Source organism: Natrix helvetica (assembly GCF_964273705.1).
Source record: "Natrix helvetica genome assembly, chromosome: 4".
NCBI classification, from domain to species: Eukaryota; Metazoa; Chordata; class Lepidosauria; order Squamata; family Natricidae; genus Natrix; species Natrix helvetica.
Window position 1 is genome coordinate 131,456,768 of NC_138550.1, and position 13,701 is coordinate 131,470,468.

At 47.0% G+C, this 13,701-nt stretch overlaps 1 protein-coding gene across 2 annotated transcripts in view; it reads left to right on the forward strand.

Annotated features, from left to right (window-relative positions):
* The window catches only part of NKAIN3 (sodium/potassium transporting ATPase interacting 3), a 234,924-nt gene that overhangs the window by 59,498 nt on the left and 161,725 nt on the right, over positions 1-13,701 (forward strand). Inside the window, exon 1 of one of the 2 annotated variants that reach the window (XM_081952569.1) lies at positions 13,298-13,559. The exons of the other annotated variant lie outside the window; for it this stretch is intronic. Within the exon in view, the coding sequence (XP_081808695.1) occupies positions 13,506-13,559 (54 nt within the window). The 5' untranslated portion in view covers positions 13,298-13,505. Of the gene's footprint in view, positions 1-13,297; positions 13,560-13,701 lie in introns of those variants that run through there. 2 annotated transcript variants of the gene reach the window in all.

The window sequence follows — 13,701 nt, forward strand, 5'->3', positions numbered from 1 at the left end:
GAAGAAGTGTGGGGAAAGATGAGACTTGACAACTGTGGAACGTCCAACACTATTTTATTGCGATTTAAACAACGGCAAGCAATACAGGAGAGAAGCCCCTTTCCTTAGCCTGACAGCTATTTATACGAAGAGCTGTCAGGCCAAGGAACCAATCAGGAGCGCAAGTCAGCCCGCCTTCAGCCATGCCGCGCCTGATTGGCTAAGGCGCAGCATGGCTGTTGCTGGCTGACAACAGGGGGAATTCCCCGGTCGTAAGTCGGGGAGGAAAGAATACAATACTCCTTCCCCCCCAGTGAGTACGCATGCGTAGCAGTGGAGCATGCGTAGTCGCTAAGATAGGCTGGGCGGCGACGGACACGCCCAGAACGCCGCAGAACTGGGCAGACCGTCGGAGAAGGAGGTGGTGTCCGTGGGAGCTCCTCCCTGAAGGGAGTGGAGCTCCGGGCGCCATCTTGAAGGCCTACCCCAGCCGGAGGAGGAGGAGGCGGAGACTCTGGAACAGGTAGGCAGGGCCGGGGTGGCGCGGCCGCTGACGGGCTTGAGTCAGGGAACTTTGAATTGTTGCGAGGGACAGGCTGGCCTGATTGAGGGAAGGCCAAAGTCGGTTGCAACGGCGGAGCTGGTAGCCCAACGGGGGCTGAAACGATGGAGGGCTGTGGAAGGCGGAAGGCGCCTGGAACAGTCTCTGGCGAAACCTCTTGCGGCCTGGGCAACTGCCACGGCTGGGGAAACGGGTGCGGCGCCAACCCCAGGGCCTCGGGTGGAATTGGCGAGGCCGACTCTGCGGGGTTGTTGTGTGGATCCAAAGGTTCGCGGCGCCTTAATTGATCCACGTGGCGGCGCCAGTCTGCACCGTCGGCGGTCCGGACCCTGTAAGAGCAGGGGCCGGTTACAAAAGTGACGGTGGCAGGCACCCACTTAATATCCCCGGAGAAAGCCCTAGCCCACACTGGATCGCCCTCACGGAAGGAGCGGGGAGGGGGCCCCAGGTTGCTCGGCTGTGCCTCAGAATAGGTTGGGTGCAACCTATCTAAGGTGGTCCGCAGGCGCCGGCCCATCAGCAGCTCAGCTGGGGTTTTGCCGGACAAGGGACACGGGGTGGAATGCTGAACCAGGAGGTAAGCAGCCACCCTCGTGGGCCAGTCGCCCTTGTCCATTCGGCCAAGGGCGTCTTTGGCCGAGCGGACAGCGCGTTCCGCCCGGCCATTGCTGGCCGGATGATAGGGAGCGACGAGGGCATGCCTGATGCCTTGGGTGGCCAGGAAACCCTGGAACACGGTGGACGCAAACTGAGGACCATTGTCCGACACAACGACGTCTGGCAAGCCGTGGGTGGCAAACAGGCGCGTCAGTGCTCGGACAGTGGCCTCGGCTGTGGTGGAGGTCATGATGATGAGCTCCACCCAGCGCGAGTAAGCGTCCACCACAACCAGGAAAACCTGACCTCGGAAAGGCCCGGCGAAGTCCAGGTGGAGGCGTGACCACGGGCCGCGGGGAATCTCCCACTCCCGCGGCGGGGCCGCCGGAGGCGCTGGACGGGAGACCTGGCAGGTCGAGCACCTGGCAACCCAGGTAGCTATCTCGTCGTCCAGCCGGGGCCACCAGACATAGCTGCGCGCCAATGCCTTCATGCGCGCTATGCCAGGGTGGCCCTCATGGAGGCGAGATAGCACCTGGTCACGCAGTGTGGGTGGAATGATCACCCTGTCTCCCCACAGGAGGCACCCACTGTGAAGGGACAGCTCTAACTGCCTGGCCTTGTAGGGGCGGTGGCCGTCGGACACCGGCCCCTCAGGCCACCCCCGCAGAACCCAGGTCATCACCTGGGAGAGGGTGGGGTCGGCCAGAGACGCTGCCGCCACATCGCCCGCAGAGAGCGGCAAGGCGAGGTCTGCAATGGCCAAAACAGACATGCAAGGCACTGTCTGAGGGTTGGAGACGGGCAAGGGGCAGCGGCTGAGGGCATCAGCATGCCCTAGCTGCTTGCCAGGGCGGTAGACCAGGGCATACGAGTATGCCGCTAGGAACTCCACCCAACGTGTCATCCGGGGTGACAGAATGGGAGGGGTCGGACGGTCACCGGCCAGAAGCCCAAGGAGCGGCTTGTGGTCAGTGAAGAGCGTGAAATGCCGTCCGTAGAGGTATTCGTGGAACTTTTTAACCCCGGACACGGCAGCCAGAGCCTCCTTGTCGATCTGGCTGTAGTTCCTCTCCGCTGGAGAGAGTGTCCGGGAATAAAAAGCTATGGGGGCTTCTGAGCCGTTGGGAAGGACGTGGCTCAGGACAGCCCCCAAACCCACGGGGGAGGCGTCACACGCTAGAGTCAGGGGCATCCTGTCACTATATTGGACTAGGACTGCCTCTGACGTCAGCATGTCTTTGACAGCCGCGAACGCATGCGCTCCAGCGCCAGGCTGCCGATCGGTCGAGCAACCGATGCAGCGGCTCGGCTAGTGACGCCTTGTGTGGCAAAAATGGCGCGTAGAAATTTAAAAGCCCCAAGAACGACTGCAGCTCCGCCTTAGTGGCGGGGGTGGGGGCGTTCTTGATGGCTGCGACTTTTGCAGGGGTGGGGTGGATTCCGTGGGCATCTATGGAGAAACCGAGGAAATCCACTTTAGGCACAGCAAATGAACATTTGCTGCGCTTTAATTTGAGACCCGCGCCCCTAAAACGGTCGAGGACCTTCCCCAGTACTTCGAGGAGTCCTGAGCGGCTGGATGCAGCGATCAGGACATCGTCGAAATAGGGTACAACGCCAGGGAGCCCATGGAGCAAACGCTCCATGAGGCTCTGGAAGATCCCCGGGGCCACGGAAACGCCAAATTGGAGGCGGCGGCAACGGAAAGCCCCTCGGTGGGTGACGATAGTCTGCGCAGCCGCCGCTTCGTCATCCACCGGGAGCTGCTGGTAAGCCTGCGCCATATCCAGTTTCGCAAAAATACAGCCCTGCCCCAGGGAGTGGAGCAGGTGCTGTACGACAGGGACTGGATAGGGGTTTGCCTGAAGGGCCAAATTGATGGTTGACTTAAAATCGGCGCAGAGGCGTATGGAACCGTCGGCCTTCACAGGGACCACTATTGGGGTCTCCCAACGCGAGTAGTCAACAGGCTCCAGTACGCCCTGCGCCAACAAGCGGTCAATCTCCTCATCAACTTTGGCCCTCAAGGCAAAAGGCACCCTGCGGGCCTTCAGCCTAATGGGAGCAACCTGGGGATCTAAGTTAAGAGAGATGGGGGTGCCCTTGTATAGTCCCAGCTGGCCGTCAAAGACGTCCGCGTAGGCGGAGATGACAGCAGCTACGTCAGGGGGTGTGTCTGAGATGGAGTGCACCCCCTGCACGGAGAGACCAAGGGCGGGGAACCAATCTAGCCCCAATAGAGCGGGGAGGGGCTTTTCAACCACTAGGATTGGCAGGCACCCCGAAAACCCCCCGTATTCAACCCTGACTGTATGGCAGCCCAGGGTTGGGATAAGTGACCCCTGATAGTCCCTTAAGGCCACGGGGCTAGCAGACAGCTGGCGTTTTAGGACGCCGGGGCACAGTTTCTGAAAGTCCGCCCAGGCGATTAAGGAGCGGGACGAGCCGGAGTCCACCTCCATTATACAAGGCTTGCCCTCAATGAGGACTGCCGCCTTGATTCTGTCCGCACCTGCGGAGGCCTGGTAGATCGCCTCTGCAGGGGCGGCTGCTGCAGGGCCTGGCTCCACGGTGTAACAGCTGGCCTTCGAGCGCGGCTGGCGGCGGGGCTGCTGCTGCGGTCCGGCTGTCATCTGCTGGCCTGTGGCTCCCTGGGATGGTGGTGGTGGTAACACAGCACGGCAAACTTGGGCCAGGTGCCCTTTTTTCGAGCACCGGCGGCAGATGGATGCCCGGAATGGGCAGGCTGACCGGTCGTGGCTGCCACCGCAGCCAAGGCAGGCTGTCACAGTCTGGCGCGGAGGTCGCGGATTGCGGCGCCTTTGCAGTTCTGCCAGGCGAGCCACGAGTTCTTCCTCTTCCTCAGCCGGGCTCGGAATGGGCACCAGCTGATCGATGAGGCAGGTTTGCGCTGGAGAAGATTGAAACGGGTGGCGGTCCATCTCAGCAACAGATTGCTCCGACAACTCCGCCGCCCGTGCATCAGCGACCGCCTCTGACAGGGTGATTTCTGGTCGGGCCAGGAGACGCCTCCTCAGCCGTCGGTCCCTGATGCCGCTGACGAATTGTTCAACCAGATTGTCCTCCAAGTCAGGGAACTCGCAGGGAATGGCTGTGGTCCGCAAGGACTGGAGGAACTGGCTGACGTCTTCGTGCGGCTTCTGGACGCACTGACGGAAAGCGTATCGCCTGGTGATCTTCGATGGGGTCGGGGCGTAATGTCCCTTCAGCTTGGCCATCAGCGTGTCCCAGTCTAGGTCGTGGACTGGCACAGGGGCTGCCAACGCCCGGGCGGCGTTGAACATAGGGGTTCCGCAGCTACTGAGGAAGAAGCTGCACTTCTCCTCCATCGGAATACCCCGCTTCCCGTTGGCTCGCAGGAAGCATTCAAAACGCTCCAAAAACCCCGTCCATCCCTCTCCGTCGGTGCCGAAGGGAGCGAACGGGGGAAGCGAAGACATGGCGGCTTGGAGTTGTGCGGCTCGGGGAGCTAAACTCAAGCGGCTGAGTAACAGAGGTCGGGTTCCGTCAGGGTCGTCGCCTCAGCAGGATCCCACCTTCGTCGCCAGTGAAGAAGTGTGGGGAAAGATGAGACTTGACAACTGTGGAACGTCCAACACTATTTTATTGCGATTTAAACAACGGCAAGCAATACAGGAGAGAAGCCCCTTTCCTTAGCCTGACAGCTATTTATACGAAGAGCTGTCAGGCCAAGGAACCAATCAGGAGCGCAAGTCAGCCCGCCTTCAGCCATGCCGCGCCTGATTGGCTAAGGCGCAGCATGGCTGTTGCTGGCTGACAACAGGGGGAATTCCCCGGTCGTAAGTCGGGGAGGAAAGAATACAATACTGCCGCGTGAGGCGAGCGCTGCCAGGGAGAGATCAGGGGGAGGCGAGGGGGGGGAGAAGGCATCCCTAGCAGAAGTTTGTGTTCTTCTCCCCCTCCTGCTGATTTCTCCCCGGCAGCGCTAGTTGAATATTTGAATATTAATTAATTGAATATTTCGCGGCGCCCTTATGACGATAGCGCGGCTCCCCAGGGAGCCGCGGCGCACACTTTGGGAATCACTGGGATAGACACTATTTTGGCCAATGAAGTCTACCGATAGGACTACAACCCATGTCAAAGCAAATAATCTGTATTTTTTCTCCCAATAACCAAAGTAATTCAAAAAGATGTTAATATATCCAGCATAAATGCAAGTTAAATAACTTTTGATTAGTTGTGGAATAGATTGTCAGCTAAGTTTTGTTTCTGGCCAGTAATTATTTCCACAATTTTTGAACCGCTAAGGGTAATGTAATAGGAGCTTTGCGATGTGGAAAGGAAGGTTAGTCCTCTTTTCTAACCTAAAACCCAGGGGCCAAATTGTTAGGAGTCCCTTGGTCTCCAGTTGTTGTTGGTAAATTACAATTCTCCAGGATGTGGTTGGTAAGCATGTAGACCTGGAATATATTACTGAGGCTTGGGTGAATAGCAATAGGAACATTGTCCTATTGTAAATATGCCCATAAAGGCTTCATTTCCCTGCAACAAGCATGATGCCAAGAAATGAAGTGTGCTGTGATTGTTCATAAGAGTAGAAATTACAGAGTAGGGATGACTGGATAAGAATGCCTATGCATCAAATTGGGCTACTGTGACCAGCTACAGCTTCTGTTGATATACTAATTGCTCCAGGATCTTTATCTCAGGTTGGGTGTTGGAAATTCCCCAATTGAGTTATTGGAGTGGAAGCAACCAAAGGGTTGAGAGGACCAGAAGAAGAAAAAAATATATGCTATATTAGAATGTTCAGATGAGGCTTTTAGGTTAGAAATTAATTTTTTAAGCCCACATTGGAATTGATCCTATAAGAAACGTAATTGTAAATAATGTTATTAGTTTTAAACAAATATGTTTAATGAAGATAAATCTATTTTCCCATGTGGTATTAGGTTTATGAGATCATATGTTTACAAGAAAAATGACAGGGATTTTTCATTTTATGGTTACATTTCTTTAATCCAAATTGTCCTTATTTGTAGATACACTACCACAGATGCAGTTTTAAAAAAAAATTGAAATAACAATGTTGAAACCAGTTGTGGTTGGCTGGCTGCATGTACTGCCTTTAAATAACTCATAACCAGGTTTTTGAGGAAAATAGGATAAACTACTAGAACATATATTATTTGCTGTAACATTTACTCAGAAACAAAATCTTACGAAGGCTTAATGTCATTTGTTTACTAAACAATCACATATCAAAATAAATGTTAGATGTTTTCCTTCCAAATGCCAGGGTTTATTAGAAAACATCAATTTTCCAGAACAGAATAAGAGATATGTAATATCATAATGAAAACTATGATTTGAAATTGGCCCTCTAGCTGCTGTTCTTGATAATTTGAGGGTTTTTTTTAATTCCAGGGAAGAGAGAAATCAAGGTAACTACAAATATAGGCTAATCAAAAGTAATCCAGAATGCCTCAACTCCTTTTATTGCTGTGTATGAAATCTGGTTTCTTTTAACTAGGCAAGAATGCAGGCATACTGGAGAATACAAATTGACTGGACCTGTGGAGAACTGGAATGATAAAAAGGAAATAAAACAAATCCAGTCCAGTTGGAGTAACACATATTACTTAATCTATGGGTGGAAAGCAGGGGTGGGTTCTGCCTGGCTTTACTGCCAGTTTGCTGATGCATGCGATTTGCGCATGTGCTGGATAAGGTGTTGCATGCGCATGCACAATTCAATTGAAATTATTGTGCGCATGCGCAGAACTAAAAACAAGTTGGTGGTGACAAGAGAACCAGTTTGGTGGTGTGGTAGACCTGGGTTGCTGCAGGTTCCAGCGACCCAGACCGCTGTATCACTACTGGTTTGGCTGAACCGGGCTGAACCGGTAGGAACCCACCACTGGTGGAAAGGTATACTATGGAATTAATGACTGATAATTCATCCACCCAATTTTCACGTTTGCAAAGTTATGGCATATTCTGCCATTTATGATAAACACACCATGTTCTAAAACCCAAGGAGATAACAGAACCTTTGTTTGGTCCATCTGTAATTTCAGTGTTTATACTAAATGTCAACAATGGTTAAAATCATCAACAACAATAACAAAACACACCAAGGTTAAGAGGCATGAGTATAAGGTTTATTTGCCACCTTGACCTATATATAAGAAAGGTGAGCTAAAAGTCTAATTATCTCCCTATCATCATCATCACCGTGCGAAATTAAACTCATTTTTGCAATGAATATTTTTAAAATTAAACATCCAATCCAATATTTCACTGCCATAATAGTGGATGTCACTGAAACGTGATATGTATATATTTACTGAGACATATCACTTTTCAGTTATTGTAATATGAGAGCTAAATTCTCAAATCCCGTTAGAGAGACCAAAAAGAAAACAGATGCAGTAATTGTGAAGCCAACCACTGCATTATATTTCATTTGTTGGATCATTCAGCATTAGTCTGATTACCTTAAAAAGTTCCATCTATGGCCCACCATCATATTTTCTACAGAACAGTGTGATATCTAAATGCTTGTATTTTGTTAATCAAGAACATTTACAACAATATTTTTTGTATTTATTCTCATTCTGGTGACCATTTTTTGACTGACTGACTGACTGGACTTTAGAGAATCACTCTCATGCTTAGAAAATTTATATAATTATTGCAAAAGATATTGAAATAAATGAAGCTATTGCTTCTCAGGCATAATTTTAGAAAATGTAATGACACCACATGTTTTAAATTTTCTGCAACTTCATTAAAAAGCTGATATTGTTGCAATTGTATGGACAAATGTGACAGATTGAAATAATTTTTCAATAAAGCATAATTTTCCCAATTTCTTGAGAGACTCTTCTCAAATTTTCCCAGACTGGAGAAGAACAGATTTTGTAGTAATCAGGACTACCTTTTGTACCTAAACTACCATGTCTGCAACAGATGTTTTAGCAATTTTTCTTAAAGAGTTTGGCAATTTATTCCGTTTACTCATTACAAAACAATTGTTACTAATGACTTTTCTGATAAACCACTGAATTCAGTAAAGTACTGGTGTAGCAAACAATGAATTGCTCATTAAGTTCCAGACGACTCACAGATTATAGTTTGGCTGTCTGTCTGTCTGTCTGTTTGTCTGTCATCTAATATTATATATTATATCATACACATACATACACATATACACACAAAGACTGTGTGTGTGTGTGTGTGTGCGCATGTATGTATGTACCAGTATGTATGTATACACCCAAACATACACACATTTAAATTTACATATATATTGCACTCCAGTCTCAGTACCCCTCATCAATGATCCTTATGATCTTGCTGGTAATTTGGCAATATCAGGAAGATTATAGACTTCCCATGGTTAAATCAAACAGCCATAGAAAAAGAAACAATATGATTCTTTCTCCCACATCTTTTTGGTTCACAGAAATAGAATGCTGAAAATATAATTATTTCCATATTATTGCATATTACCAGTTTACACTGTCTGTCTTAAATTACTTTATGCAAATCTCAATTCAAATTTTATTTATTCAATCTTCAATATTATATAGAGAAGAAAGTTTGAATTATTTTATGTATATATTGTTAATTTACTTCCTAATGATAATTTGTAGATGCTTTGGAAAAATTATTTAGCATTTCTGTATCTGTATATGAATTTCTAAACTTTCAGATTTTAGAATTGAGCAATTTATAGATAATCGATTCATATGTAACAGGGAAAATCTGCACTTTTCAATGAGAAATAATTAATAATAGTTCTCAAAGATTATTGAGAGATGACATTGAAGTTTTATGTATTCTGAAGCAAAATATTCTCATCCCAACAAATGTTCAGGTCATGAATTAAAATGTTTCTATCCCATTGGGAAAATTCCTGATGCTTAAAAGGACAGTGGCTCAGTATTCAAGACTAACTCTGTTAGGTGAAATTGTTTTCCTTTGTATGCTTAATACAAGTATCTGACTTGGTTGCACGTTGATTCATTTAGCTTTGTCAAATTAAATGAGTCATTTAGCTAGGTCATTCTCCCCAGGGATCTTTCCAAAACTAAATCTGTGATTGCATTAATCCTCCTGAGAGTGAAGGAATACAGGCACTATCATGAAAAAAACAACCATGCTTGCTTCTAATTAGTCAAATGAAGAAGCTAAAAAGAATCCATATCCCAGCCCAATGAGAGCAACAGTAGAATAATCATTATTAATTAGGTTAAAAATGGGACAAATAAATATTGCAGCATCTAATTCATAAAATACAATTAAACAAAAAATGAAGATGTAATGTAGGATCAAATATCTCCTACACTGGCCATCCTTAATTGGGTGGTCTTTATTTAATTTCTAACATGGATTGTTACTAGTAGGAATGGTAATACGTTCTGTGTATTAATACAGGCCCATTTTACATGCCAAGAAAAAGAAGATATTCCAGACCTATCTGTTTCATTATGATTGAATTAACAAAGAGACCTTCTGCAGAGTTGAAGAGAAAGCAGAGATGGGTAATAATGAAGAGGGTTAAAGCATCAACCTTTACAACTTTACAACTTTTGCAATACTTTCCAAAAAGTAAAGAGGCAAGCTGTTATCTTCTAAACTTTGATGATGAGAAACATTTATGAGAAATTAGCTTATTTGAATAACTTCATAGTCCAGTTTTCTAGCAACTCATTTTCTTGATTGAACTTATGTTACAAATTTCACATGAGCAAGGAACACCTGGAAACAACTACTAACTTCAAGACTATTTAAGTAAGAGCCAATATCACGACTCTTCATAGAACTCATGCAAATTCATGAAGATCTGTGCTTTAGATCTATGCCTTTGTCTTAGAATGCACTCAAGTTGACTTTTTAACTATCGCTACTTGTATGTTGTGAGAGATGCTTTTTAATTTGAAGATGCTTCCATGAAGATGGAAGATAAAAATAATATGAAAAAAAAAGCTGAATGGTGCTGTCCAAAATGATCGGGTATATATTAGGGTTCAATATGATACAATCTGTCATAACAGTTTTGTCCAGTCACTGATTGCACTGGGCTATATTAACAAATAACAAGAATAACAACAATTTTCTTTTTGTATTGATACTAGACAACTTGTGTAATGGGATGCATAGATAACCTTGAAGAATAATACAAAGATATACTGTTTAGGAAAACATTCCATCAAGAGAGGGAGGCGCCTCCAAGGGCATAACAGTCAGAGAAAGAAACTTAGGAAGGACCTGCTCTAATTGATCAGACAATTAAACGTGGTGGTGGAACTTCAGATGGGCAAAGATTCTGGTAACATAGACCCATAATAAAGCAGAATTAGCTCATCTAGTCTTCTTTCTTGTCTGGTTTACCTAAGATAACTAATAATCTCTTCCTCCAACATCTCTTCCCCTCATTCCCCCAAGATCATCCACACATTCTATTACCCAATCTGTGACCTGTTGGTTCATTGTTTCAGAGATATTTATTTAGCTAAATAGAGAAACAGAATGAACACAGGCAAGCACAGAGGCAGTGGAGAGGAAGCAACTTCCAACATCCTTTCACTACCCCAAGGACTTTCCCTATAGGAAGCTGGAAGAGAACATTGGAAATGGCTATCCCATGACCATGCCATACAATGATGAAGAAACCAGAACTTTGCCCAATATCAAAATCCCATGGGAATCATGGGTCCTGGGCACATTCTGTATATCAGCTCATTTGAGATAATTTAATTCAAAAATTGTTGCCCTATGATGCACTGTTTTGCCCAATTGAAGATTACAAATAATGAAACAGAGTCAAGAGAGTTAGTGGTGCAGAGACATTTCACGAGTTTACATGAAGTCAGAGAAGCAGTTACTACTTGATATGTTGATCGTAAGTAGCCAGAAACCCTATGATAAACAATACATATGTATAATAAATAATAAAACTGACTATCGATATCAGAAGCCTCACCAACTGTACAGGCACAGGTTGGGAAGACTGTGATGGTAACCACCACTTCTTCTTGTAGGCATTACATCTTTTCTGAGACAAAGGTGAGGTTTGACTCCCATTTGTTTTCATTTTCTATCCAATGGTATCATCTTTACCTGGATATTGTACAATATTGTATTTTATCATTGAACAGTATAGGTCCTTTCCCTACCAGTTTTGTACAGAAGTTAAGGTACTGGCTTCTCAAGATATGATGAGTTCTAGTTCTGCCTTTGGCATGAAAGTTGGTTGGTGATATGGACCAATCAACCAGTCTCTCAGCCAATTCCCTGCAGGATTGTTATGGGGAAAATAGGAGGGGGAAAGAGTATTAGTCATGTTTGCTGCCTTGAATTTCTTTTAAGTAATACATGCAGAATAAAAATTTATTAAAAAATAATTTTAGCAAATTAATTGTTGCTATTCAGCTAAAGAAATGTCCCAAAAGGAGCATCAAAGTCCCAAGTATTCCATTGGCCCTAAGATCATTTTTTAAAGTATAAGTATAATCTTTATTGTCATTGTACTTACAAAGGTCTACTGTCTTCTTGAGTTTGGAAGTATGAACATTGTGTATACTATACAATTGGAAGGGAACATTTACTTGTTGAGAAAGAAAAGCCACTGCATATTGCTGATGAAAAGAAGTGGATCCTGTTCACACAAAACATCCAAAATGTTTATTGTGATTCATTGAAAACACGGATGTGTTAACTACAAAGTCAGACTGAAGTATCCATGTGATATGGTGAAAATATTTCCTCCTCTTCTACAATGTGCTTCAATTGGTTATTTAAATAGAGTCGTACACATTTTGTAGAAATCACACTCTTTCTATTGTTTTGGCTTGACAGCTGTATTTTAGATCAATATGGGGTCAAAATGTTCAAGCAACATTCAAAATTGAATGTTTGTTTTGTTTTCCTTTCTTTGCAGCTTTGAGACCGCAAGATGAAATCTCCACTTTGCTCATTGCCTCGATACTTTCCAAAGTTGTCCTAAGGAACACCTGTGATTTCACATTTAATGCAGTTGTGACTTTCAATTTCTTCGTGGAAATTTCGTTATTTTCCTAAAACCAGACAAACAGTAGGACTGTAAGAAAATAAGGGCATATTTCTTGTTATTCTCTTACTAGGTGGGTATATTTTGTTCTAAGAAATATCTACACGGAGTGCATAGCAAAGGCTTGTATACCACCCTAGCCCTGCATAGGATGCTCTTTGGTTTGCGGTAAGCAAATACGGTAGGAAATAATTGGCAGGCGCGCTAATTTCTTTAAATATTTTTCTTTACATGTTCACGGTAGTTCAATCCGGTGGAGAATAACTCTCGGAAAGCTCGTCTCCTGAAAAGCGCTGCTCCTTTAGTGGATCGCTTCCGTTTAGTTCCCAGTAGAACAATGTGATCAATCACTTTTGCTTTCACTGGCTCATAGCTACGGTTGGCTTAGTAGTTAAACGCGAGTTAAGTTCAATAGATTAGTTTGGGGCTCAGCTTTCCGCCGGAGACTCGCAGCGATCGCGCACAGTCTTTCGGGGTACCCTTTTGCCTTCTTCGGATCCCTCGTCCTTTAACTCTCAGGCACCCAGTTCGCAATTGGGCGGACGCGCTGCTTCCGAGACGCCCCCCCCCCCTCTCCCCGCCGTTCACTTTCCTCGTGTTGGGCGAGCCGTCGGAAGAAGCCCCTCCCTCTGGCCACGCCTCGGGTGGACTGTCTCGTCGCTCCCTCCGCGCCTCCTCTCAACAATAGCCCCCTTTTCGCGCAGCTTCCCCGCCTCCCGGGCCACCGGGACGCGTCTCTACTTTTGTCGCTGAAAGCGAGGGCGCCCTAAACCCGCCGCCCCTTTACTTTTCGCTTTTCCCACGGGAACACCTGCCGGCTCTTCGCAGCCGGGTTCCCGGCCGAAGGTCCCTGCAGAACCATTCACGCTTCCTTTCTTCGGCCATTGACAATTCCGAAATCCCGCCCTCCCGCTCGCCGGTTTCACCATTCACAAGTCTCATTCATAGGTTCGCCTGACACCACGCCGAGACACACGCGCGCACCCCTCCCCACCCGCTCCCCCCCTCTAGCCACACGCCCACCCTTAGCCTCCCCCTCCAGCTGAGAGGCACCAGCAAGCGCTGGATGCCTCGCTCCGCTGCCAAGCTGTTCTCCTGATCTCCTTCCCCGGGGCGGAGGCGAAGGAGAGTCCCCCTCCCCGCTTCTAAACAAAGGGATTTAACCGGCGCACGAGGCGAGAGCGGGGGGAAGGGAGGGGGGCGTCTGTCCGGATGTGGTGAGAGCTGTGCCTGGCTGGGGCTCGGAGAGAACTGCAGAAACGGAGGAAAGGGCGCCCCCGGCTCCGGCGAGCTTCTACCATGGGATGCTGCACTGGGCGCTGCACGTTGATCTTCCTTTGCACGCTGCAGCTGGTGAGTAGCAAGGCTGCCCTTCGCCGAGGCTTCGCTGGCTTGGGATCATTTCCCTTCCCGTCAGCTGGGAGCGTTGCGGAAAGAAACCTCTCGGTTCTGTCCCCCCCCCCCCCCGCTCCGGTTGAGGAGCGAATTCAAGCCG